Source organism: Vicia villosa, linkage group LG1 (assembly GCF_029867415.1).
Source record: "Vicia villosa cultivar HV-30 ecotype Madison, WI linkage group LG1, Vvil1.0, whole genome shotgun sequence".
Classification (NCBI taxonomy): domain Eukaryota; kingdom Viridiplantae; phylum Streptophyta; class Magnoliopsida; order Fabales; family Fabaceae; genus Vicia; species Vicia villosa.
In genome coordinates, this window is record NC_081180.1 from 20075999 (window position 1) to 20100433 (window position 24435).

Here is a 24435-nt window from a genome sequence, read left to right on the forward strand (position 1 = left end):
TGTTGGGGCCACAGCTTGGTCTCTCATCCTTTCAAATATCTAATCAGACATTTTTACCCTCGGTTCTTCGTGGCATACCTATCCTTAACACGTCATCATTTCATAGGTTTTACCCAATTTGCCCATATCCCTGGTTTCTGAAAATTTGATAGAATCTAAATTGGAAAAGCGTGTGTCCAAAGTTGCGGAAGATAGACGCAACGCAACGCAAACGTGATAATTTCAATTACACAACTTAATTTGAATTACGCATAAGCTCTTTTGTGACCTGATTCACTGAATCAAGAATTACAAATTTAAATCAACAAACCTACCAAAGGCTATAATTGTCAAATCAACTAAACCCAAAAACAAAAAAATTGCACATGTGCACATGATAGGGACAATCAAGTAATTACACCTTTTTCCTCAACACCAAAGTTGATACGAACTTTCCCTTTTCATCCCATTTCATAGCTTATAAAATCGCGTTTTCATCATCACTGTTCATTTCCGCATAAATCTCAAATCCAACTTATTTTATTCTCTTAATCATCATCATCTCTTCGATCTGTAAGTATATTATTCAATCACTGTAAATTTTCCATTTCAATTATCTTCAGCTACCAACTTAGAACTTAGAATAATCACTTTTTTAAGATCCATTATTACTATTTGCCAACTTATTACTTAGAATAATCGCTTTCAAGAATATACATATGACTTCTGGCAGCTGTATTGGAATTTCTACCATGAAGCCTTGTTGTAGAATCCTAACTAAAACCCCAATTATTTCGGGTTTTTCTCCGATTAAGATTACTGATTCATCAATAATGAGGATTTTGTCCCGATCAAGATCAAGCCATAGATACTATAGATGTAATAAGATTGTAGGTTGTATACATGTGACTAATTTGAATCGGAGAGATTTTAGTATTACCGATTCAAATTGGGGTCAGTCTAGGAATTTTAGCACGGGTTTTTGTGTTAAAATTGGTAGAATTAGACCTAGGGTTGTATCATTGATACCGAATGTAGCTTCGAATTTTAGAAATGAGTCTACGTCGGTTGATTCTAATAATGTTAATGACAAAAGCTTTGAGAATATTTTCATTCAAACCAGTTTGAATGGGAAGCCGTTAGAGTGTGAAGAAATTGAGACTGATGATAGAAGGAAATTGGAAGAAGAGGACGGGTTGAATGTAAATTTAGATAATAATTTGAACGATTTGAGTGAGGTTAAAGTTGGGAGGGAGCTTTCTGAGATTGAAAAGGAAGCTTGGGAGTTGCTTCGGAGTTCGGTTGTTACGTACTGTGGGAATCCGGTTGGGACTGTTGCAGCGAATGATGCTGCTGATAATCAGCCTCTGAATTATGATCAAGTTTTTATTCGTGATTTTGTTCCATCCGCACTTGCGTTCCTGCTCAACGGTGAAGGGGAGATTGTCAAGAATTTTCTACTTCACACATTGCAATTGCAGGTATGTTATGGCTTCAACAACTCATTGAGTTTGTTATTACTTGTTGTTGTTAACTTGTTCTTCTACAATATAGTTTCGCTTGAAGTATATGTAAATCGGGAATTGTCAACAAATGATATTGGTGAAGCTATTATGTAACTTAATACACACTTGTTTGTTCCTCATTTAATATTTGTTTATATTTGCCAGAGTTGGGAAAAGACTGTTGACTGCTACAGCCCAGGGCAAGGATTGATGCCAGCAAGTTTCAAAGTTAGAACTGTTGCTCTTGATGGAAGTAACGAAGCATTTGAGGAAGTTTCAGATCCTGATTTCGGTGAATCAGCAATAGGCCGTGTTGCCCCTGTCGATTCGGGTAATTGTTTTTTTTGGAAGCTAAGAAATGGTACTATCACATGAAAAGTTATTGCACTGTCATTATTCGTTAATATATCATCTTCTTTTCCTGGTAGTCTTGTTATCATTTTGTTTTTTAAAATTTTAATATGTGGCAAACTTTAATATTCAGCGTGAGGCCAAACTTTTAAATCCTATGTGGCAAACTGTTTTGTTATCAGGATTGTGGTGGATTGTATTGTTAAGAGCATACGGTAAATTAACGGGCGACTATTCATTGCAAGAAAGAGTGGATGTCCAGACCGGCATAAGACTGATCCTTAAGCTGTGTCTAACCGATGGATTTGACATGTTTCCCACTTTACTAGTCACCGATGGTTCTTGCATGATTGATAGAAGGATGGGAATTCACGGTCACCCTCTTGAGATACAAGTAAGTTGATTTCTCACTATCACTATTTATATTTTGAAGTAGTAATTATTAAAAATATAGTTAGTAGGAGAGTAGTATTGTAGTAGTTTGTTAGATTTTTTAAATAGATTTGATGTTAATACCCTCCAACTCACTTGAATCAAATACCAAATTCGGTTTTCTCCAATCCTTTCTTTCTCTTTTCCTCCAAGCCATGTTTTCTAACATGGTATCCACCTTGAGCTACATTAATATTGCAATGTTCTTTTCTTCTTTTTCCATTCTACCTGATGTGAAGCTTAACTTAAGCACCCCATAATACCCAAGTCCCTATCAGTTTCTTCCATAAGTTTTAGCTTCTGCCTTATTGTTGTAAAGCTTGGTTTTTGTCTCTTGCTTCTACGAAGTGGTTGAGCCTTGGGTTGTGGATTCTGTTGTTCTTCCTAATTTGGTGTTTGATGGTTGCTCTTGTTGGTTGAATATGATGTTCACTGTCTAGAAAGGGGTTGAGTAGACGAAATTCCCTTTGTTTGATTTTCAAAAACAGAGTTACTTTACAGAAGCTTTATTGGTGAAAATTGTTTTGAAATGAATTTACGCAATTGAAAGTTTTGAATGCAACGAATCAAACACCAAAAAGGATAGTGATAATGACAAAACGAAATGTGAATTAACCTTCTATCATTCAAATAAGGAATTTGAAGTATTACTATTAGATTGATCAACTTTTGCAATTTAGAATTACAACTTCACGGGTAAAATTAGCAAAAAGATCAAATGATAAACATAACTAGAAAATTTTATGTTATGATTCGATTCATGAGTCTACTCATGTAAGTATATTATAAAAAGCATTGAATCGGATTGCATATCCTGCATTGAGACAAGGCATGGATTCATGATCACACATCCCTTGACCAAATGAAAATTTGCAAAAAACACATACGAGTCGATTCATATGCAGTCTTGAATCGATTCATGAGTTCAAAATCAGTTGATTTGTTCTTGAGTCAACTCATGAGGAACTCAATTATATGATAAATTTAACTTAGACAAGATATCAAAATAGAAATTAACCAATAATACGCATATGCTGTTTCAGCTCTCAATATCGGTTTTTTTTATTATGTTAGAGTGTTGCGGAGATGCTAGAAGTAGTTCATAAGGGCCTAGAAGTTTGTTAATCACTTTAAGGAGCTATGTACTTTGGACGCTACCCCATTCCCCTACAAGCTTTTTTATTAGTCAATGTGAATACAACTTGTTTCTTATTGTTCTGTTTCACTCACATTATATTGTACAACCCAAGTTAGAAATAGTTAGTGCCCATGACTAGGTTTGATATAATCAGTTGTAAAAGACGTTTTTACTTATTTTTCTTAAGTGCCAAATACAGTTTTCTCGTAATAATCTCTTGCTCTTTCTTATAAACCATGTTTTCCAACTTTAGTTATATGCATTGTTATGCTCTTCCATTTGTTGGTACTAAAAGGAAAACTCCCTTATAACATGATCTCCTGATCAGTATTTGGAGCAACATCTCCTTCTTTTAGTTAGATTCATTGAATAATTACAAGTGATGTCACTGATTTTCTGAAAGCTTTTAGTCAAGGTTGCAAAACGATAGCCAACATTTTTCATATTAAAATTTAAGATTACTGTTTTAGAGTTTTCACAAAAACGTACTTTACTGAATTGAACATCTTCTTGCATCCTCTTTATACAATTACTTTTAATTGGAGGTTGTTTTGACATGGTTGATTGTCTGCCATAGCTTGCTCCCTGTGTCTAATAGGTTAAGTTTTGTCCATGCATTCGATCATTCTTTCTTGTGTTAAGATGGTTCATAAGTCAAAGAGTGATTCCGAAATTTTTAGTTTTGTCATCTTAATTGAATATTTAGATCATGAGTCTCAGAGTAGAACTTTAGTTGTCTTCCTTCTACAACAGAATGAAGCAATGCAATTACTAAACGTAATAATCTCTTGGGTTTGAATATGCAGGCATTATTTTACTCTGCTTTACGCTGTTCCCGTGAGATGCTGATAGTGAATGATACAACAAGTAATCTCGTGTCTGCAGTTAGTAATCGCCTTAGTGCACTCATGTTTCACATGAGAGAATATTATTGGGTTAACATGAAGAAGATTAATGAAATTTATCGGTACAAGACGGAAGAGTATTCTACTGATGCTGTCAACAAGTTTAACATCTATCCAGAGCAAATTCCCTCATGGCTTGTGGACTGGATATCTGAGGAAGGTGGATACTTCATTGGAAATCTGCAACCTGCTCACATGGACTTCAGATTTTTCACACTTGGGAACCTTTGGGCCATTGTCTCTTCTTTAGGTACAACAAGACAGAACGAGGGCATTTTGAATTTAATCGATGCCAAATGGGATGATATCATTGGTCAAATGCCTCTCAAGATATGTTATCCAGCGTTGGAGGGTGAAGAATGGCGTATAATTACTGGTTGTGACCCCAAGAACACGTAGGGCTCTTAAAATCTCGTCTTTTTTACGTTTTATTTCCAAAAGAGTAATGCTACAGCTGCAGCCCTTTCGATGATAACATTCACAAACTTTTCATGCATGTGTACCATTGAAATAAACAGTCATACAGTCAATGACCCAATAACCTGCCATGCATTTTTCTCATCAAAATGGTTTTGGCCGTTGCATTATTCTTGCTCAATTTATTCGTATGTTATATGCTCGCTTTCCTTCCATTGGAAGCTACTAGTACAATAATAACTTTGCGCAACTCATTGCAGCCCTTGGTCATATCACAATGGCGGATCTTGGCCAACACTTCTCTGGCAGGTGAGTTTGATATTTGTTTGGATAATATCATTCTTAAGATGATGATGATTAATATTTTTTTAGTATTTTAGTATATCTTAGAGAAGTTGATCAAATATCTCTTTAATTGCTGGGACATCGGAAACATGACATCGACACTGACTCGTCGTAATCACAAATGTCGGTGTCGATTTCGGGCACTGACACAAACACACTTTTTTCAGAGGTGTCGGAAAAAATTGAAACTTGAAAGTCTATTACTTTTATTTTCCCCTTTCATGCTCTCCTTTTCAATTATGCTTATTATGTCAATCCAAGAAACATTTTTTTCCTGATTTTGGTCAATTGAGTCTTTTATGATTATGCAAGAATAAGACCTTTTATCTTAATGAACTGACATGATGCCATTAAATTACAGTTCACTTTAGCATGCATCAAGATGGGCAGGTCTGAATTAGCACAGAAGGCAGTTGATTTAGCAGAAAAAAGACTTAGTGCGGACCAATGGCCAGAATATTACGATACTAGAAATGGAAAGTTTATTGGGAAGCAATCAAGGTTGATGCAGACATGGACAATTGCTGGTTTTCTTACCTCAAAGATGCTTCTAAAAAATCCAGAGAAAGCATCTTTGTTGTTTTGGGAAGAGGATTTTGAAATTCTTCAGAATTGTGTCTGCATGCTTAACAAAACTGGTAAAACAAAGTGTTCCCGTTTTGCAGCAAGATCTAAGACTCTTGTTTAATAATGACATGTCTTCTTCTTCTACAGTCTCTGTTGTTTAACAATAACAGTACTAGAGTTATTGCTACTACTACTGTTTGAACTCTCTTTCAACTTTCAAGGTGTTGTCACATATACAAAAGTGTTATTGTTGATACTATAGTACGATGATGGACTTCACTTTTCAGAATTTTATCTGTGTAACAGAGTTCTGTAACATCATTAACTATGTGGGGTTAACTCATTCCACGTAGATGCATGTTCCCCCACTGTTTATTTTTTTTACTGTGACTGCATGTGCCATGTGGCTTCACTGTGTATCTGACTAGAACAATAGTCAAATTGTTTTTCTTGTTGAAATAAATAGTACTGAAAATATTTATTTATTTCAATTTGAAGTCATGTATTATCCATAGATTAATTACTGAGATTATCTCTGATCTAGTCTCTTGATCAGTATGTTTCTTAGTTGTAACATCTCACAAGTTATACCATGAAACTTTTTTTTAAAGCAAGGGGGCGCAGTGGGATCTGCTGGTATATTAACAATAAAAAATGTATATAACAGGTGGACATAAAACCAAATCCCTTGTAATCACAAATCCTAATCCAAATCAATCAATCCGGCAACACTTACAATATTTAGCAAACTTGTGTACTGGTGCAAAATCGAATTGTAAAAGTAATATGGCACGCCACTTGCACAATTTAGGATGACAAATGAACTTGATCGCGAACACGTTAATGAATTCATACACCGACATTTCATTGAGATAATCCATCAATGAGAATGATCAGAACTAGTCGGCGCAAATACATTGGAGCAACGACTTGAATCACAACGAAATGCGAAAATCGCCATGACCCATAAATTATAAAACAGATTGTGGGTTAAAAACTTTGTAGCACCCACATTTTTTTTGTCGGACACATACACTTATGATTATGTACTGTTTACTCTTTTTAAAAAATTATTATCCCTGTCGTGTTCGATATCTATGCTTTATAAGTTAGAAACAAAGTTACCGACACATTTGTAGTCACATAATCCAAACACTTTGAGAAAACCACCGGTTAAGACCGACCGTCATCTACAATGCATTTGGCGTCTACCATCAACCAGCTATCGCTTGACAGCCCCATAAGGAGTTAAAGGGTGGGGAAGCACACTCACCACCTGCGTGTTACTACATGAGGGAGAAAAGTTTGGATTGTTTTGTCAAGTTTTATCATGAAACTGTTGTAATATCTATTCCATGAATTTCACTTTTAACAAGATCAACAGTAGAACATATACTAGAAAGTGCCATCCAAAGTCACATAAAGAAGGTTTGAATTCAAAACATTAATAAGATAAATAAATGTGAAGACAAGAGAGATCAGAGAAAGATTGTGATTGATGATTGAAGGCAGACAGGGTACACAGAACTGGCAACCATCTATTAGTACTCAGTCTTACATAACTCAACAGTAGCTTTCTTTGCTATGTCAAGTTAACTTTGCAACAATTTTAGGCAAACAAAAGCATACAACCTTTCCTAGGTCCAAAAAGAACACCAAAACATGGGAACAAACAACAACAACCTTATCCTTTTTTACATTACACATATTAATTAGTATTGCCACAAACTCAACTTTATGAATACTCATGACATGTTTGCTCTAAAAAGTTGAATTCTTGTGTCACCAAGCCTTAGAGAGTAAGTAGCTTTTTTGTAATCGGCCCAAGTAAATTGTCTGAAGAGTGAGGGCCTGTGTGGTGTAACCAAAACTGGTGGAGCAACAATCGAAGCATTTAGAGGTGGAGCCCCAAAATATGCCATTGACATTCTTGATTTGTATGAGTTTGTCATTGCCCTATGTCTCACGCTTACAAATCTTCCGTTTGTCATAACCTGTCATCACATTCACACAAAATACACCTACACAATATTAGGCCAGATACATTAATTATTCAATAAATATTTTTCTTATATTAAGAACCAGATGAAATAATTGGTGTGTCCCTCAAAAACATTATGATCTTATTAGAATAGCTAGCTAGCTTGCATATTTGTCTGAGATGATTATGAACAGAACATTTGATATTCCAAAAATTCAATCTAGCAGACATTAAGTCAATAATAATGCATGTCATTTCAACTGAATTCCTAGCAAGTTGAAATTTTTTTCCACTTTTTCATGCTAGTGTTGTTGATATATAGATACATAGAGGAGGCCCCTAGTTAGTGTGAGACCCTCCTTATCTTATGGTACAAGCAAAGTGAATCAAGAAAAGAATGTAGGGTTAACATGACTTAAAAAATACGCGTATATTTTTAGAATGCGTAAAACATATTCTCTCTGGTGTTTTATATAAGAAAAAATTTACTTTTTAAATATTGGATAATATATAATATATTGATCAGATACATTTGTAAACGTATAGGAAAAATGAGATACCTCAAGGACATCGCCAACATTAACACAGAGAGCTGAGGGGTCAGGGTTGATAGGAATCCATAGACCATGTTGAAGAGAGATTTGAAGACCAGAAACGTCATTAGATCTAAGAATGGTCAAGATCTGAGGGTCAGAATGCTCCCCAAAGCCAACATTGTTGGAGTGTGACTTGTCCTTGTCCTTAACTAGTGTAGGTGGGTAGTGATTGAGCCTAAGAATAGAGTCACTATCAATATCCTTTATTAAACTGCTGAATACCTTTCTATCAGGGACCCCCAAACCTTCTGCCATTAACTCTAATATCTCACATGCCACCTCTTTCACTGCTTCTGTATATTCACTTACCCTATACCTATATCATAATCATCATACAAACAAATCGTAACGTCGTCAGGTATCGAACTCAAGACCAACATCTTATTTAAAAATGAAATGACGCTATCAAGTATTGAACTCTGGATCAACATCATATACCAAAATGACGGTATTAATATTGAACTCTGGGACTAACACGATATACACAAACGGTGATGTATCAAATATTAAACTCTGAACCAACAACTTATACTCGTCTAATTCAAGCCGGTTGAATTATCTGTGGTCTAAGATTGAACTTTTGACCAACAGCTTAAACCGTCTAGCTCAACTGGTAAAGGATTGAACACCGGACTAATCGTTTATATTTATTTAGTTCAAATCTTCCTAAGATTAACTAATTAATTAATTAGACGAAGATGAACATGCATGCTTCTTAGCTGGTGGTGACTAAGATAAAAGTAACAGAACTCAAGCTTTGTCAGTATAACTAGTACTCTATCTGCTTATGTTTTTGACTACTCACTGCATCCATTTTTTTTTATTAATTTAATTTTCACCTTTTATTTACTCAATATGTCATGTTTCAAACCTTTGCAATATTCACATAATTTATGAATAGTATGGTCCATAACAAAAATAATATATGGTGTTAGTTTACATAGGGGAAACGTTGAAACTCTGAAACTTTACCTATTCTCTCTCTGTATTCTTTTCTGGTCAGATACAATACAACTCATAGGAAATGCGTAGAAATTTCAAAAGAAAACGTTAAAATTGTTCAATTCAATGAAATAAAATAGTCACGGGCAAAGGCATATATTTATTTATCTATATGCTAGCCAATTAATATAACCTACTATAGCATGGTCCAAAGTAAAAAAAAGTTTATATAGAGATAAAAATATATGCATGATTTCAAAAGTGATTTTTATATTAAATTTTTTATTCATTTAATTTTTACATAAATATAATCTAATTGATATTATTCTCATTTATTAAATAAAATCAATTTTATCAGATACAAACATATTTGCAATTTACTTAAAAGAGATGTACAATAATAGTTACTATCCCCGTTTTTAATAATAATAATTTTTTGAATAATTTAAAAAAATAAAAAAAATATAAACTAAATTTAAATTTTAAAATATAAATTTTAAAAAAAATTAAGGAGGACAAAATTGTGTTCTAAAGATCCTGAGTTCGAACTTAGTTCTACTCACGTTGCAATGTTAAATTTTTTTGAAGGAAAAATTTGTCATCTTTTGTGATTCTTCGCAGTTTGATAAATTAGTCTCTGTAGTTGTGCGCAGAGAATACGCAATTTCTATCTAAAAATGATGGAAAAAATTGAGCTCTTAAGTTATTATCTTCACACTTTGATTTTAAAAACCAATGTAGTTTCAAATGAGGCCTTGTAAATAGGGAGAAAGTTGCTTATATACTTTCACATACTAGAGAAGAATAATGAAAAAACAGAAAACATAATATAATAATAAGCTAGTTTTGATGAGATACCTGAAGTTAGAATGTGGATCATGAATGGAAATAGTTTTAGATATTTGAGCAATGGAGGAAGTGTTGGCATTAAGAAGAAGATACTCAACTTCACCAATATCTCCATTGACTCCAATATTCTTACAACCATAAGCAGGTGAAGCTAGTTTCTTTTCACTCATTGGTTTTGCAAAGAATCCAAAACCAGCTTCTTCCATTTTATCAATAGTTTCATCACTAATACCATGGTTTATCACTTTGAAGAAACCAAACTCTTCACTTGCTTTCACAATGAGTTTTATTACCTCACACCTTTCACCTTTTAGGTCTATTATTGGAATCACATCACTTGGTAAAATTGTTTCACTCCTATGAGGTTTTGGTGAAGCCAATACCATAGCTAATGTTAGAGTATAGAAAACTTTGAGAGATAGATATAAATGTATATATGTTTCTTTCTCTGAGTTAGAGTCTGAATAAGGGAAGAAGTTAGGGATGTATTTATAGAGAATAGGCATTAAAGTAATTTTAAAGTATTATATTAAGGGTTCGTCAATTGGTGAATATATATATTTTTCCTCCGTGGGAATCAGAATTGTTGATGAACTGATGATGAGGTAGATTTTAAGCGCGATATTACACGTGTCTAATTTCAAAACCGTCTTAATATTTTTACACGCGATATTTTTATAGTCCTGTTTAATTTCAAAACCGTTTGTCTTATGTAGATTAGTCGTAGTTTAATTATTATAAATATTTTATAAGATTCTATTTAATCATAAATTAACTTTGACAAATTTAAAACCCCGTGCGCTTTGCACACCAGCGAAGATGGTCGAGTTTTCTTTTCAAAATCTATTTTTTATTAGTCATTGATTTATAAATTAGATAATTATGAGACTTGAATATTGAATTTTTCAATAAAAATATATATTATAGGATGATAAAAAATTTCTTTTCTTTTTGGTGATAATGGGGATTAGTGATTATGGTACTTTAAAAGAAGTACAAGTAGGAAAATTCTAAGTTAAGGACATTGACTTTGTATACTCTGTCAGGAAGATTCTTGCTTTTTTCACTTTAATTAGGATTGTTTAATATGTTTATTACTCCAATATCATGTCTTTCTTTGACACAAATTTTCTTTTTTAGACTAACTTTATTACCATCCTTTTGACTAATCACTTCACTTTCCCCTGTCTTTCCTTACCAACTTTCACGTGCCGTTTTCTTTTTTTAATTATATTTTAATAGGATGATTTAATTATAATTTAAAATATTAAAATATTAAAATTAAAACTAATTTAAATTGAATTAAATAATTAATTTTTATTTCACTTCTAATATTATTATATATTTGAATTTAATATTAGTATACGGTCAGTGTAAAAAACTTTTATATAGATATTTAATCAAAATATTTTAAAGTATTAAATTAAATAAATAATTTAAAATTTATAAATAGATTTGACGGAATACATGATTGTTTGACAATACGAATACAATTTACATCTATATTCTCATATTAACCTAAATTGATCTCCAAACTTTATATTTTTTTTTTCAATTTTTCATCATGAAAAAAGAAATAAAAAAGTTGAAAATGATAAAGATAAAAGAAATAGGTAAGAAGGGGTTGAAAACTCAAAGGAAATAAAATTTTGCAAGACTAAAAAAATCCAAAGGAAGGAATTTTTTTGAGAATTAGTGATCTCAAATATAATTTTATAAATAAAATAAATTTAATTTATTATTTTTATGATTTAACATATTTCAAAAAATATAAATTATTAAATAAAACAAGTTAGTAATGATGACATGTGTATTAAATTTTATACTTTAAAAATGAATAAACGAGATGTCGTGGATTCTTGTCTTTTGATGTTCATGCACAATTATCAATTGAATTGAATTGGTTTAATATATTTTGTTTCATATTTAAAATATATATATATATATATATATATATATATATATATATATATATATATATATATATATATATCAAGTCTAATGATCAACATCTTACAAGTTTAAATACTACAAGAAAAATTTCAAAATTTAAAAACAACTTATTTGACTTTATGTGTATGATTTTGTATGAAATTGTATCCTATTTTAATTACTCTAATTATTATCTAATAAATTTAATTTGATTTTTATAAAATTGTAAGAAAAGAATAAAAATAAAAAAATAAACCAATTCAAAGTTAATAAAATTATAAGTTTATTAAAATAAAATAACCAAAGTGTAATAAAATTGTAAGTATATTTAAATAATTATATATGATTTAGTATTAATATAATAATTTCATAAAAGAAAAATATTTACTCTTTTTTCCAATTTGTAGAGTCGTAGTAGTAATTAAGAATATGACTTTGTAAGATATTCGACGATTTAAATAGATTATCAATTTAGTAATTGAATCAACAACAAAGAATTTATTTTTATTTCGTGTTGACCATAGACTTAAAGATTGAGATATCTAATTATGAGAAGGTTCAATCTAAAGACACTAATGCTAGATTGCATAAGGTCAGGTAGTCATGCAGTCAGGAGACAACACTCGATCGCCGCTCTCAAATGATTACTTGTCGTTAGATTTAATCGAAGGGTCCTCCACATTACACATTGGGTAACTCAGAGCAGTTCCAATCGATTTTCATATATAAATCTCTTCATGCGTCAAAAACTCAAATATGTTATTCAAAACTCATATATATTATTCATTTTCACACTTATTCTATTTCTCATTCACTCAATAACCAACTCAGACATTATCATATTATTTTTGTTAATTTTGTAGATTCACTTCACTTGTACAAAAGAAATTTGTTCTAATATGCCTAAGTCCAATGCCATTATTGATATTAACTATTTCTAATTTATGAATGGATAATTTTTTTGATATTGAACTATCTCTAGAATTGACTATTTTAGAATATGGTTATTTTTTAGTTATATTGTAAATTCTTTCATTTTCGGCGTATACCTATCTATGTGGTTTTCCCTTTTCCAAATAATGGACATGTGAAGACCTAGCTTTGATGTTTATGGTTACCAATATATACCAATTGTCACATTACAATTTAACAAGTCCTTATCATGCAATTAAGTATCATTGAGTAGTAACTACTCACATATCTTTAATGGGTCATTTATTGTTACAAATACCTAGCTAGCTATAGCTATGGGAGCATTCAAACATTTGTTGGTTTACATATCGTTTTCTTCATTACCCTATTTGTGCCCAAATCCATAAAGCATCTCTATCTTTTGAAAATGTAATCTTTGCATTTATGATTCTTCTTTCATATTCAATTATTTTCTCTCCTCAAATTGCCATGTGAATGTAATGGGATCAGATGATGTTGAAGTATGCAAAAGAGTGTAATAAATTTGCATTTGCATACTTATTACTATGTAAAAGCAAAAACAACAACTTTCTTTTTAAAATGGAATAGTCTTTACGCGTTATTGTTAAAGTCTTGTTCATCAAGTTAGAGATGATTACAATTGACAATTTAATTTTATATATATATATATATATATATATATATATATATATATATATATATATATATATATATATATATATATATATATATATATATATATATATATATATATATATATATATAGATAGATAGATAGATATATGGTTTGAATTTAAAATTTCAAGTTAAAGTGATATGATTTCATTCAATTATTTTTAGATAATTAAAAATAAGTTTATAAAAACAATAAAAAATCTTATTATTCTTGTCATTAATGATTTATAATTTAATATAAATAATTCAAAAATATTAATTTGAATTTTGGATAAAATAAGCATTGACTATATTTTATTTATCTTTTAGTTTAATTTCAAATTATTAGAAAAATGTTTTACCTTTGAGAAATCAGAAGGCTAATACAATAAATTATAATATAATATGTACAGTAAAAAACAATAGTAAATAATTCACACTAAGAAATTTTATTATCATTTTATAAGATATTTCATAGGAGTTTGTTTGGTAAGAATAAAAGAAATTATTAGATAATTAAATTAAATTTATTAAATGGTATTTATGATATAAATAGTTGAAATCTATTTATATTTTGAATCACTAAGTTTAAAATTGTACAGTACATTTTATTTTTTTAAGGGCTAAATATGTTTTTGGTTCTTATAAATATGTCAAAATTTTATTTTTAGTTTATATTAAAAAATGACATATTTTAGTCCCTACAAATTTTTATCCACCCAATTTTAATCCCTGTTATTTTTTAAAATTTTGAAAATTGTTTAATTACCATTTAACTTTTAAATTTTTGAATAATTTTTTTCACACATGTTTAGAATACTGTATGAATTTTAGAATTTTTTAAAATGAGAAAAATTAAATATAAATTTTTTTAATTTCAAAATATAATGATAAATGTAATGAGATTTTGAATTTTTTTTCAAGAAACTTTTTATAATGTTCTAAACATGTCTTTAAAATAATCATTTAAAAATACACAATAATTTAATATCATGGACTAAAACTACGGGCATAATAATAATTTTGTACGGAACAAAACATGTCATTTTTAATAAGGACAAAAATACAATTTTATAATTTATAGGGACTAAAAACATATTTAACATTTTTTAACAAGGAATACTAATATTGTTAATAAATACTAGTATTTTGTTAGAAGTGAAAATTCAACTTATTTCTATTTTCGTATCATCTAACTTAAGCTAAAACATTATATAAAAATTCATATAAAACAACAACAATCAAGTTTTGTTCCACTGTGTGGAGTCGGTTATATGAATCAACTTTCTTCATAATGCTCTATCCAGAATCATGCTTTTATCCAAATTCTTAATCTTGAGAATCTTTCTTAATAACTTCTCTTATGGTCTTTCTAGGTCTTCCTCTTTTTCTAGTGGTTTGACTTTTATCCATCTAATCTAATTTCTTTACCTCATAATCTACAAGTCTTCTCTCTACATGCTCAAACCACCTGAGTTTATTTTTCACCATCTTCTCTACTACAAGTGCTACTACAACACTCTCTCTAATATTTTCATTTCTAATCCTATTATTTTTAGTATTACCTCACGTCCAATGCAACATTCTCATCTCTGTTACACTTATGTTATTCTCATGTTTATTCTTAAGTGTCTAAAATTCTATCACGTACGACATCGTAGGTTTTACTGCAGTCAGATAAAATTTTCCCTTCAACTTGAGCAAAAACTTTGCGTCACATAGAACCCATGAAGCCCTCTTCCATTTCGGTCATCCAGCTTAAATTCAATGAGTTACACCTTTTTCTAATTCTCCATCATTTTGTATTACAGACCCAAGATATTTAAACTTGTGACTTGAGGGATCATATGGTCTTCAACTTTCACTTGTAGGTTAGAAACACTTCTTGTTTTGTTGAACTTACATTCCATATACTCCATTTTACTTCTACACATAAAACAGACGAAAACCATATGTTTCTAAAGCTCATCTCTAAGTCTTCAACCTCTCATTTAAATCCTCATTCGACTTTCCAAAAGCATGCATCTCGGTGTTAGCTCTTGGATGTATTTTATAAGTACATCCTAAATTAAGGTAAAAAGGTAGGGGATTTTAGGGTTAAACCTTGATCCAAACCTATTGTAATTGGGAAATATTTTGTCTCTCCACCTTGTGTATGTATATTAGTCGATACCCTTTCATACATATATTGGATAGCTCGAATATATGTAATCCTAACCCCTTTCGTTTCTAAAATTTTTCACAAATTATCTCTATGAACTCTATCACACGCCTTCTCCAAGTCAATAAAAAATAAGTGCAAGTCTTGTTGGTCCATCTTATACTGATCCATCACATGTCGTAGTGTATAGATCTCTTTCATGGCCGACCTTCCAACCATAAAACCAAATTAATTCTCAGTGACTTGAGTATCTTTTCCTAGTCTATGTTCACACTTTTTGCCATAACTTCATTGTATGACTCATAAGTTTAATCCCTCTATAATTTGCATAATTTGGTAAATCCACGTTATTCTTATAGATTGGAACTAAAGTTCTTCTTCTCCATTCATCCGACATTTTCTTTGACCTCATAATTTCATTAAAGAGTTTGGTGAGCCACTAAATACCTCTCTTTTCAAGAACTTTCCACACTTCAATAACCATATTGTCTGGCCCAACCGCCTTATTGTTACTCATTCTGTACAACACTTCTTTTACCTCTTGTTTTTTAATCTGGCAGCAATAATTATAGCTCCGGTCCTCTTTTCCATTGTCAAACATGTTAGAGTTTTGTGAGATATCATATCCTTTATTAAATAAATTGTAGGAATATGTCTTCGACATATCCTTTGTCTTTTTCCTTAACTAAAAATTTGTCGTCTACATCTTTAACACACTTTACTTGATCCAAATCTCTTGTCTTTTCGTCTCTTCCCTTAGCAAGCTTATATATAGATTTTTCTCTCTCCTTGTTTCTTAAAGATTGGTGTAATTCATCAAAATCTTGGTTTCTTGCTTCTCTCACTGCCTCCTTAGTCTCATTCTTAGCTTTCTTATACTTCTCCCAAGTTTTAGCATTTTTACACTTAGACCATTCTTCAAAACAATCTTTTTTTCACTTTAACTTTACTTTGACACTTTCATTCCACCACCATGATTCTTTATCCCTAGGTCCAAAACCTTTTATTCTCCCAACTTCTCTTTATCCACTTTTCTAACCTCTGAGCCATCTTATTCCACATATCATTTGCACTTTCTTATGGTTGTCTAAACCCTCCTACTAAGATCTTGTGTGGAAAACTTTTTTGTTTTTCTCCCTTCAAATGCCACCACTTGATCTGTGGCGCTCCCATGTGACTTCTTCTCTTTGCTATCCCCTTTACTCTTACATCCATAACCAATATTCTATGTTGGACAGTTAAGCTCTCTTCCTGAATAACTTTACGGTCCATGCAAATTTTCTTATCTGACTTTCTAATAAGAAAGAAATCTATCTGAGATCATGTCATCCCACTTTTATATGTAATAAGATGCTCATCTCTTTTCTAAAACCAAATATTTTCTATAGTAAGATCCAAAGACGACAAAAACTCTAAGATGGTGCATTCACCTCCCCTAGATCATACTTTCGTACACGCTTCCAAAACTCTTGTTACGTTCTCTACATGACCATTTAGATCTTCTACTAGAAAAAATTTCTCTCCTTGAAGTATATCCTGAAGTAAATCTTCTAAATCCTCCCAAAATTTTATCTTAAGGTGTCAGTTAACCCAACTTGTGATTCGAGCTCTACTCTTTTCACCTTTACAATATCATTCTTCCACTCCTTGTTGACAATAATCTCCACCTCATTTCTCCTAACTTTTCCAGTGTACCAAAGCTTGAATTCATAGTTGTCTAGTTCTTTCGTCTTTTCATTTGTCCACTTAATTTTTTGTAGACACGTAATATTGATCTTTCTGCTAACCATAGTGTTTATTATTTCCATAGTTTTTTTTTTAGTAAATGTACTTGTATTCCATGATGCAAAGCAAATTATACTATCATGAATTAACTTCTTTTCACATACCCTGTTCACGAAAATTTGAGATGAGATTCAATAAAATTTTACATTAACATAACTCTCCTTTTATTGGAGTTTGGTAGTGACTATGTATAACAAAACTTTTATGTATTTAATTGAAATATTTAATTTTTAATTTTTTTTTTTAGTTTGATTAACATGATCTTAGAACATACCCACGTATGCTAGAGTGGTACTCCCTCCGTCTCATAATAAGTGTCCCATTTGAGTAATGCGCGGTTTTTAAGAAAATGATTGGATGTATTGGTTTTAGTAAAAAAGTTAATGTCATTTACTAGAATACTCCTATTAATAGTAGTTGAATAATGTGAAAGTTAATAAATAGGGGTATAATAGTGGAAAAATAATAATGATTGATGCATTGGAATTGTAAATGGACAATTAATTTGAGACAAGAAAAAACTCCAAATGGGACACTTATTATGAGACGGAGGGAGTATAAAAAAACATTGTGCAGTTAAAGAATCACATGATGGAAGACAAATGTTTTGAAAGGTACGCTGAATAAGTTGATGCGTTGTACAATTAGGTTTATCCAAGACAACAATAATTGACCTACTCATGCATTTAAAAATATGGTACTGTATTGTTAACTTATGTTCTAGAATCATCTGTTAAAGAACTAAATAAAAAATTATATTTAAAAAAGCAACTTTAATTTTACAAATAAGTTTAATAGAAGATTTCTTATACAATTTCAATTCTTTAAAGTAAATAAATGAAACTTGCAAGTTCGCGTCTCGGCTTTATACAGCTATTAATTGAGGCAACTCGAATCTGTATCAAAATATTCGGTTCATGTTTGGATTGGCTTCTATAAATCACAAAAACACTTCTAGTTCATTTTAATTTGAAAATTGTTTTTTTTTTATCTTGTTTGAATACTTTTTCAAAATCAATTCTCCTCTTCCAAAAACAATTCTAGTAAAAGCTACAATTTCTAGCTTTTGAGTTTAGTAGAATCAATTTTATATTTATTATATATTATTTATTACAACTCTTTTAAAATTTCCTTCTTTACCCTCTTTAATTTTGATCAATTACTTCTTTTCTTTTTAATTTGTATTACTCTCTCCGTCTCATAATAAGTATTTTGTTTTTACTCTGCGCGGTTCTTAAGAAAATGATTAGATGAGTTGGTTTTAATATAAAATTAATATCATTTACTAAAATACCCTTGTTTTTTATAGGTAGTGAAGTAGTTGAATGTATTACCATTTTGGTAATGATACCATTCAAAATCAATTTTGTTAAAACTATCCAAACAACATTAATTGATAACAATCACTTCTATATCATTGTATCCAAATATAAATCAATTCTTCTAAACTCAATTATATTAAAATTAACTCTTCTTTCAGAATCAATTCTATCCACCGTCAATCCAAACACACCTTCAATTAAACATTTTGACATTTGTGTTAAAAATTCACTCCAAGTAGTAGTAGTTATTTATTTGAGCAGACCTAGCTAGTCTACGACCAATTAAACATACCTTTTGATAATTTAAATTTGTTGGTTGACTGTGTTAATTATAGATAGGTATGCTTTTTTCTATGCAGTACTAGATTATTCAATATGTAAAATAGCATTACTATATTCCAAAACTACCTAATTAAAGTAAAATCAGATAAATTAGCATCATACTATGTGCCAGAAAGTTCCTCCCAGTTTCCCAAATCCATAATAAAGTATCATGTTTCATAGTATGGAATTAGTCAATTTAATCTTTGTTTAATTTTCTGAAGTTAGTGCTGTCACACTACTATGAGCTTTCAATTTTCAACTTTCAATTTTCAATGTTCTTGCTTCCATAAAGACATGTTTTATATTTAGAGGGTCATCACCATTATAACAGACACGTGTCATACGTATATAAAATGGACCAGTATTAAAAATCCTTCAAAACTCCCACAATGGTAACGCTTTAAGTAAAGTTTTGAATGATTATCAAAAATGAAAAAATATGCAACACTTCCCCACCATAGAAGTAGTTCTAGTAAAGACATGTTTGGCCACAGCAAGTACCATTCTACAGTAGAGTGCTCCTCAACTATAGGGGCCTCCTATCTTCTAAGTGATGGTTTTGTGGTAAAGGGTCCCAATAGAGTCCTCTTTGCCAATCAATCACCAATCATCAATACATAAGACGGAATTATTATATCACACAAATTATTGCACAACAAAACCAATAGTACATACTATATGCATCTATTACAACTCAGTGGACACTCTCCACACACTATTATAAGCAAAGATTCGATTTTCAAATTCACTGAGTAACCACCATACACATTAATAGTATGATGAATAGTATCGCCGCGCTGGTGATCCATGTACTCTAAAATTTGTGTTGTGTTACATATTGGTTAGGAGACATATGCGGATTGAGATCAATCCTTTTGGCGTTTGGGCAAAGGAAACGACACTCTTTGAGTTGGATTTTGTTGGGCGTCTGTCTTTTCTTCTTGGGACGGGTTGGGGTCAGCGTTGGCAGGTTCTTCCTCCTCGGTTTCTTCTATAGGTTCGGCGGACCTTTTGTTTGGAAATGCAAACTGGTAGTTGGGACTGATTAATGTGTCCTGATCAGGCGGAAGTGGAATGCCAGGTGCTAGAGACTTTGGTAATGATATCTTGTTGCGGATTTTAGCTAGCTCAAGGAGCACCTGAAAAGTGATTACATTCAACATATCATCATCTTTCAGGATAACATGTTATTGCTTAGAGAGAAAGGTCATAGAGTATTGGGTCACTAGAAACACAAGAATCCTGCTGAGTAAATGTTTCCTAATTGCATCTCATGAGTTGGTAACTAACAAAATGGATCTCCATATTAGAGGAATGAAGATAACAAGAATAGTTTACAACTTTACATGCATCTTCATAGCCAATCCGGTTCGATAATTTAATAAACAAATTGTAACAACTAAGCACAGCTCAAACCAGTGTGTTAAACAGCGGCTAAAGCAACACTATAGCTGTGTAGTGGAATTTGAATTGAACAAAACGTTTTTGCTCCGTCATACACTATTTAGAATAAAATGTTGTCTTGTAATAGCTATAGTGACACTATAGCACCGTAGCATTGCAGAACTTGAACAAATTATTTTCCACAATCCGTAATCGACAATAACTTAAACAAAATAAACACACTTAGTTCTTTGGTACATTTTACTTACACAAGTTATGGTATACAATGTAGTCAAAAACACGTGATCTTAAGTAGGATTGGCCGGCTGGTGAAACATCGTAATATTAGGATCATAGCGAAACATTGTAAAACTGGGATCATAACACGGCATGTAAGATCCTAGTGAAGGGAAAATTATAACAATACATAATCATCATTCCATAACTTAATAAGTTCAAAAGACATCATCTTAAGTATTCAGAAGACAACCATCATCTTCAAAAGACTAAACTCAAAACAGGCGGCTTTTGTGTTTGAGAAAACTGTGGTTTAGGGTTAGGTGAAGCACTGGTTTTCCACATAAAGTAAACTGAGGTTTTTAATAAAAACCCGACCCAATTAGACAAGCCCAACAAAAAAATCCAACAAGTTTTTTTTTTACAATCTTGCTTTAAAGATCTTGATCTTGACCACGCCGGCGGCACAAACGATCTTGATGTGATCGTAGCACGATTTGGCAGTCATGGCACGTAAGATCATACAATCTTGCAATCCAACACTCGATCTTAACTACAATAACGGTATAGTCTAGATTTCAGATAAACATGTCATCCTCTATCATACTAGCTCGCCACTTGTAGATTTTCAGCAACTAGTTTCAAATTTCTAAACACACTTAAATCGACAACACGTGTTTGGTTTTTAACCACAAACAACAATAAAAGCGAATATGATATGGAATATATTTGCCTCTATTTCGTAACAATTAACATGAAACAAAATCTAACCTTCACATCTGAAAATTAATAAACACTGAATTATTATAAAATATTACCTCACGAGGGGGTGGTTGTGAGAAGCTAAAGTTAGCCTGTGTTTGAATGGCAAGCTTAACATCATCAACATCAATTGCAGACTTGCTAGCATGCTCTGAATACACTTGAGCATCCGTCAACACATCAACAACATACCGATACCACAACTCAAGAAATTTATGAATAACACGAGGTTCATATTCTTCTACCCCCATCGATTTCAACAAAGACTCAATAATCTTCGCATCCCTCGGCACCGGCGTCGACATCTCCTCCTCAATATCTCCCATAGCAAATACCCCACTGCATCCATAATAAAGCGCAATTATGATTGATATTAATCAAGATTCAGAGGAACTTGCATCCTACAAACTCGAAACCCTAGACGATTCCGACATTACGATGAAACTGAATTTTCACAGTAACTAGCTTAACGAACAAACTAATCGAATTTAACTAACTAACGAACCCTAAGAGAACTAAGAAACTGTTTGGATGAGTTTATTAAAACAGCTTAAACAGGATAAGTGATTATGTTAAGTGATTTCAATTTAATGATTTCAATACACATTATCATGTTTTCAAGAACGCATCGAATCTGAAAGCATAATACTGATAATAATTTTACAGAAAGGAAAAAAATGTTTGGGTACCTGTGAGGCGGTTGAAGGTTCCGTCGGTGGTTTGGGACGGTTACAAAGAAGGTTACCCTAAAGGTTGAAATTCAAAGCCAAGACGACGACGAGGGTTCTTTTGATTCTGGAAGTTTTGTTTTGTTTTGTTTTGTTTGTTGTGATGGTAAAGATTGAAAGAGAAAGATTGGGCTTTGATTTGTTGTTATATAAAGGTGTTATGTTGGACTCGTTCCTAATTACACCCCACTTTGTGCTTATACACTCCTTCTTTCCCTTCTTAGTTCTTACCGTTAGGGGTGTGCAAAATATCTGGTTTTGATGTCCAAATTCATAACCAAATCTAAATCACTTTTAAATATCCGGATATAATTGAATGGTTATTAACCGATTTAGTTATTAATGGTTTGATTATCCATTCATATAATCCGGATATTATTAAATAGTTATTAACCGGTTAAATTATTTTGGATTCGGTTATTATCCAAATCCAAATATTTTAATTCTCAAAATATTAATTTTTTTTTTGAAAAAAAATATTTTCGAAAAAAATAATTTTCAAAACTGGATTTTTTAAAAAAATCGGTTATATAATCATAACCAAATTTATAACCGGTTTTATAACCAGTTTTAATTAAAATGTGGTTATGATTATAAATCCAAACCATTTAAATGGTTTTAAAATGGTTATGGTTTGGTTTATGAAAATAACCAACCATGCACACCCCTACTTACCGTATATTTTCGCAGTACTGTTTTGCTGAGTTTCAAAATCAAATTTATGTTTTTGTCAAAAAAAAAATTTATGAATTTCAATTTTCTTTAGTTTGAATTTTGAAAGTTCATTTTTATAACAAAATTCGAATTATGAAATAAGAATGCTTGAAATTTACAATAGTTTTGGGCTTTCTCATGACTTATATGGATTCAATGTGTTTAAAGAAAGGGTATTATTTTTTCCATATTCTTAAGGATGCTATTTCGCCATGTTTAAAAGTTACAAAAAAATTTGTAATTGGGATATGCATTTCCGAAAACATTCATATTACACATTCAGTTCTCATTTTATCCAAAAATATTTTCGGAGATGCATCTCCGTAATAACCTTTAATTGAAAACTCAGGGTTTAATGCTCAGTGACTTTTACGAAGATGTATCTCTGGACGAGTTTTAACTGAAAATAACTCGCACCACACCATTTCCCTTTCCTTCTTTATTTGATACACTTTCACAGACCTTTAAACTTTAGAGCTCGTGAGAAACAACCAACAAGGCCATTTTTCAAGCTTCAACCCTACTTCAACTGCAATGCAACCAAACCTTATGGATTTCATTCACTCGATTCAAGCTTTCGCACAACATATATCTCAATCGATAAGTTTCTCATTGTTTTTTATTTTTGAAATGTGATGCATGTATTTGGTAAAGTATGCTGATTAAAATGCATTAGCATGTAGATGCATTTCCAGTTTTTATGGGGTTTGTTGTTATGTTTTTACGTAGATGCATCTCTGAAATTTAGTTGATTTTTATATTGTTTTTTGTTTTGTATTATAAGAACATATGAACAATGATTGAAAACCAAGACAGGTTAAAGCTCTGTCGTGTATCCCAATATGTGTATGTTAGGAGAGAGAGAGAGATAGAGAGAGAGGGAGAGAGAGATAGAAACGTGCTCGAGGCCACGAGTTAGTGCTAGTTCTATGACACGGAGGCGTCGACTTCACGTGGTTGCGTGTCTCAGGATTCACAAGGTCATATGTCTCAAACTTCGACCTCCTAAGGGCACGTGTCTCCTGTTGACCCTCAAGTTTATGAAGCCCCTGCTACTGATGATCTTGTTCTTAATAGTTTTCTAGGAGACCCCTATGACACCTCCTTACTTCCTCTCTATGTTTAACATGCTGCTAGACATGTGTAGGAAGGAAAGATATATTTATTTACTTTTATGTTACATTTGTATCATACTAATTGAGTTGCGACTATTGTTGATATATTTTTTTTATAGGAGTCTGAAATGGTAAAATTTGTAAACCATTCCTTGAATATTTTGAACATGGAACAAAATACAGATGCATGGTTTCAAGATTATGTTTGCTACTCTGGGCTTGCATGTTTATGCGCCACAGGATATATGACCATTAGTCATGGCATGTTGGTGACTTTTATAGAGAGATGACCAAAAAAAGGCCATCTTTCCACGTCTCTCATGGTGAGATATTCATTACCCTTAATGATGTCTCATGCCTTCTACATCTTCCGATTAG

General features: G+C 31.5%; 3 protein-coding genes across 3 annotated transcripts; 1 reads left to right on the plus strand and 2 right to left on the minus strand.

Moving 5' to 3' along the window:
- Positions 1 to 398: 398 nt before the first annotated feature.
- Positions 399 to 6166, plus strand: LOC131630657 (alkaline/neutral invertase A, mitochondrial). The gene is made up of 6 exons (XM_058901421.1): positions 399 to 1460; positions 1650 to 1815; positions 2018 to 2229; positions 4212 to 4705; positions 4988 to 5036; positions 5434 to 6166. Exons 1-6 carry the CDS (start codon positions 699 to 701, stop codon positions 5758 to 5760), a joined length of 2010 nt encoding a protein of 669 aa, XP_058757404.1. The 5' UTR covers positions 399 to 698; the 3' UTR covers positions 5761 to 6166.
- Positions 6167 to 7157: 991 nt separating this feature from the next.
- LOC131630666 (gibberellin 2-beta-dioxygenase 2-like) lies at positions 7158 to 10472 on the minus strand. The gene is made up of 3 exons (XM_058901429.1): positions 10017 to 10472; positions 8181 to 8532; positions 7158 to 7633 (listed from the first exon to the last, which is right to left on the minus strand). The coding sequence occupies exons 1-3, from the start codon at positions 10391 to 10393 to the stop codon at positions 7385 to 7387; spliced, it is 978 nt and encodes a 325-aa protein (XP_058757412.1). The 5' UTR covers positions 10394 to 10472; the 3' UTR covers positions 7158 to 7384.
- A 9045-nt stretch (positions 10473 to 19517) lies between these two features.
- Positions 19518 to 22348, minus strand: LOC131630674 (transcription initiation factor TFIID subunit 9). Its single transcript, XM_058901432.1, has 3 exons — positions 22190 to 22348; positions 21557 to 21839; positions 19518 to 20257 (listed from the first exon to the last, which is right to left on the minus strand). The coding sequence occupies exons 2-3, from the start codon at positions 21824 to 21826 to the stop codon at positions 19985 to 19987; spliced, it is 543 nt and encodes a 180-aa protein (XP_058757415.1). The 5' UTR covers positions 21827 to 21839; positions 22190 to 22348; the 3' UTR covers positions 19518 to 19984.
- Positions 22349 to 24435: the final 2087 nt, after the last annotated feature.

What these genes read in the sequence shown, in the direction of transcription:
- LOC131630657 (XM_058901421.1), top strand. Translation starts at nt 699, where the DNA reads ATGACTTCTGGCAGCTGTATTGGAATTTCTACCATGAAGCCTTGTTGT. An exon ending in GTCACCCTCTTGAGATACAA is followed by an intron (nt 2,230 to 4,211) that starts GTAAGTTGATTT and finishes TTGAATATGCAG; the next exon opens with GCATTATTTTACTCTGCTTT. An exon ending in GGTTGTGACCCCAAGAACAC is followed by an intron (nt 4,706 to 4,987) that starts GTAGGGCTCTTA and finishes AACTCATTGCAG; the next exon opens with CCCTTGGTCATATCACAATG.
- LOC131630666 (XM_058901429.1), bottom strand. Translation starts at nt 10,393, where the DNA reads ATGGTATTGGCTTCACCAAAACCTCATAGGAGTGAAACAATTTTACCA. An exon ending in GATCCACATTCTAACTTCAG is followed by an intron (nt 8,533 to 10,016) that starts GTATCTCATCAA and finishes ATTATGATATAG; the next exon opens with GTATAGGGTAAGTGAATATA. An exon ending in ATGTTGGCGATGTCCTTGAG is followed by an intron (nt 7,634 to 8,180) that starts GTATCTCATTTT and finishes ATGTGATGACAG; the next exon opens with GTTATGACAAACGGAAGATT.
- LOC131630674 (XM_058901432.1), bottom strand. Translation starts at nt 21,826, where the DNA reads ATGGGAGATATTGAGGAGGAGATGTCGACGCCGGTGCCGAGGGATGCG. An exon ending in CACAACCACCCCCTCGTGAG is followed by an intron (nt 20,258 to 21,556) that starts GTAATATTTTAT and finishes ATCACTTTTCAG; the next exon opens with GTGCTCCTTGAGCTAGCTAA.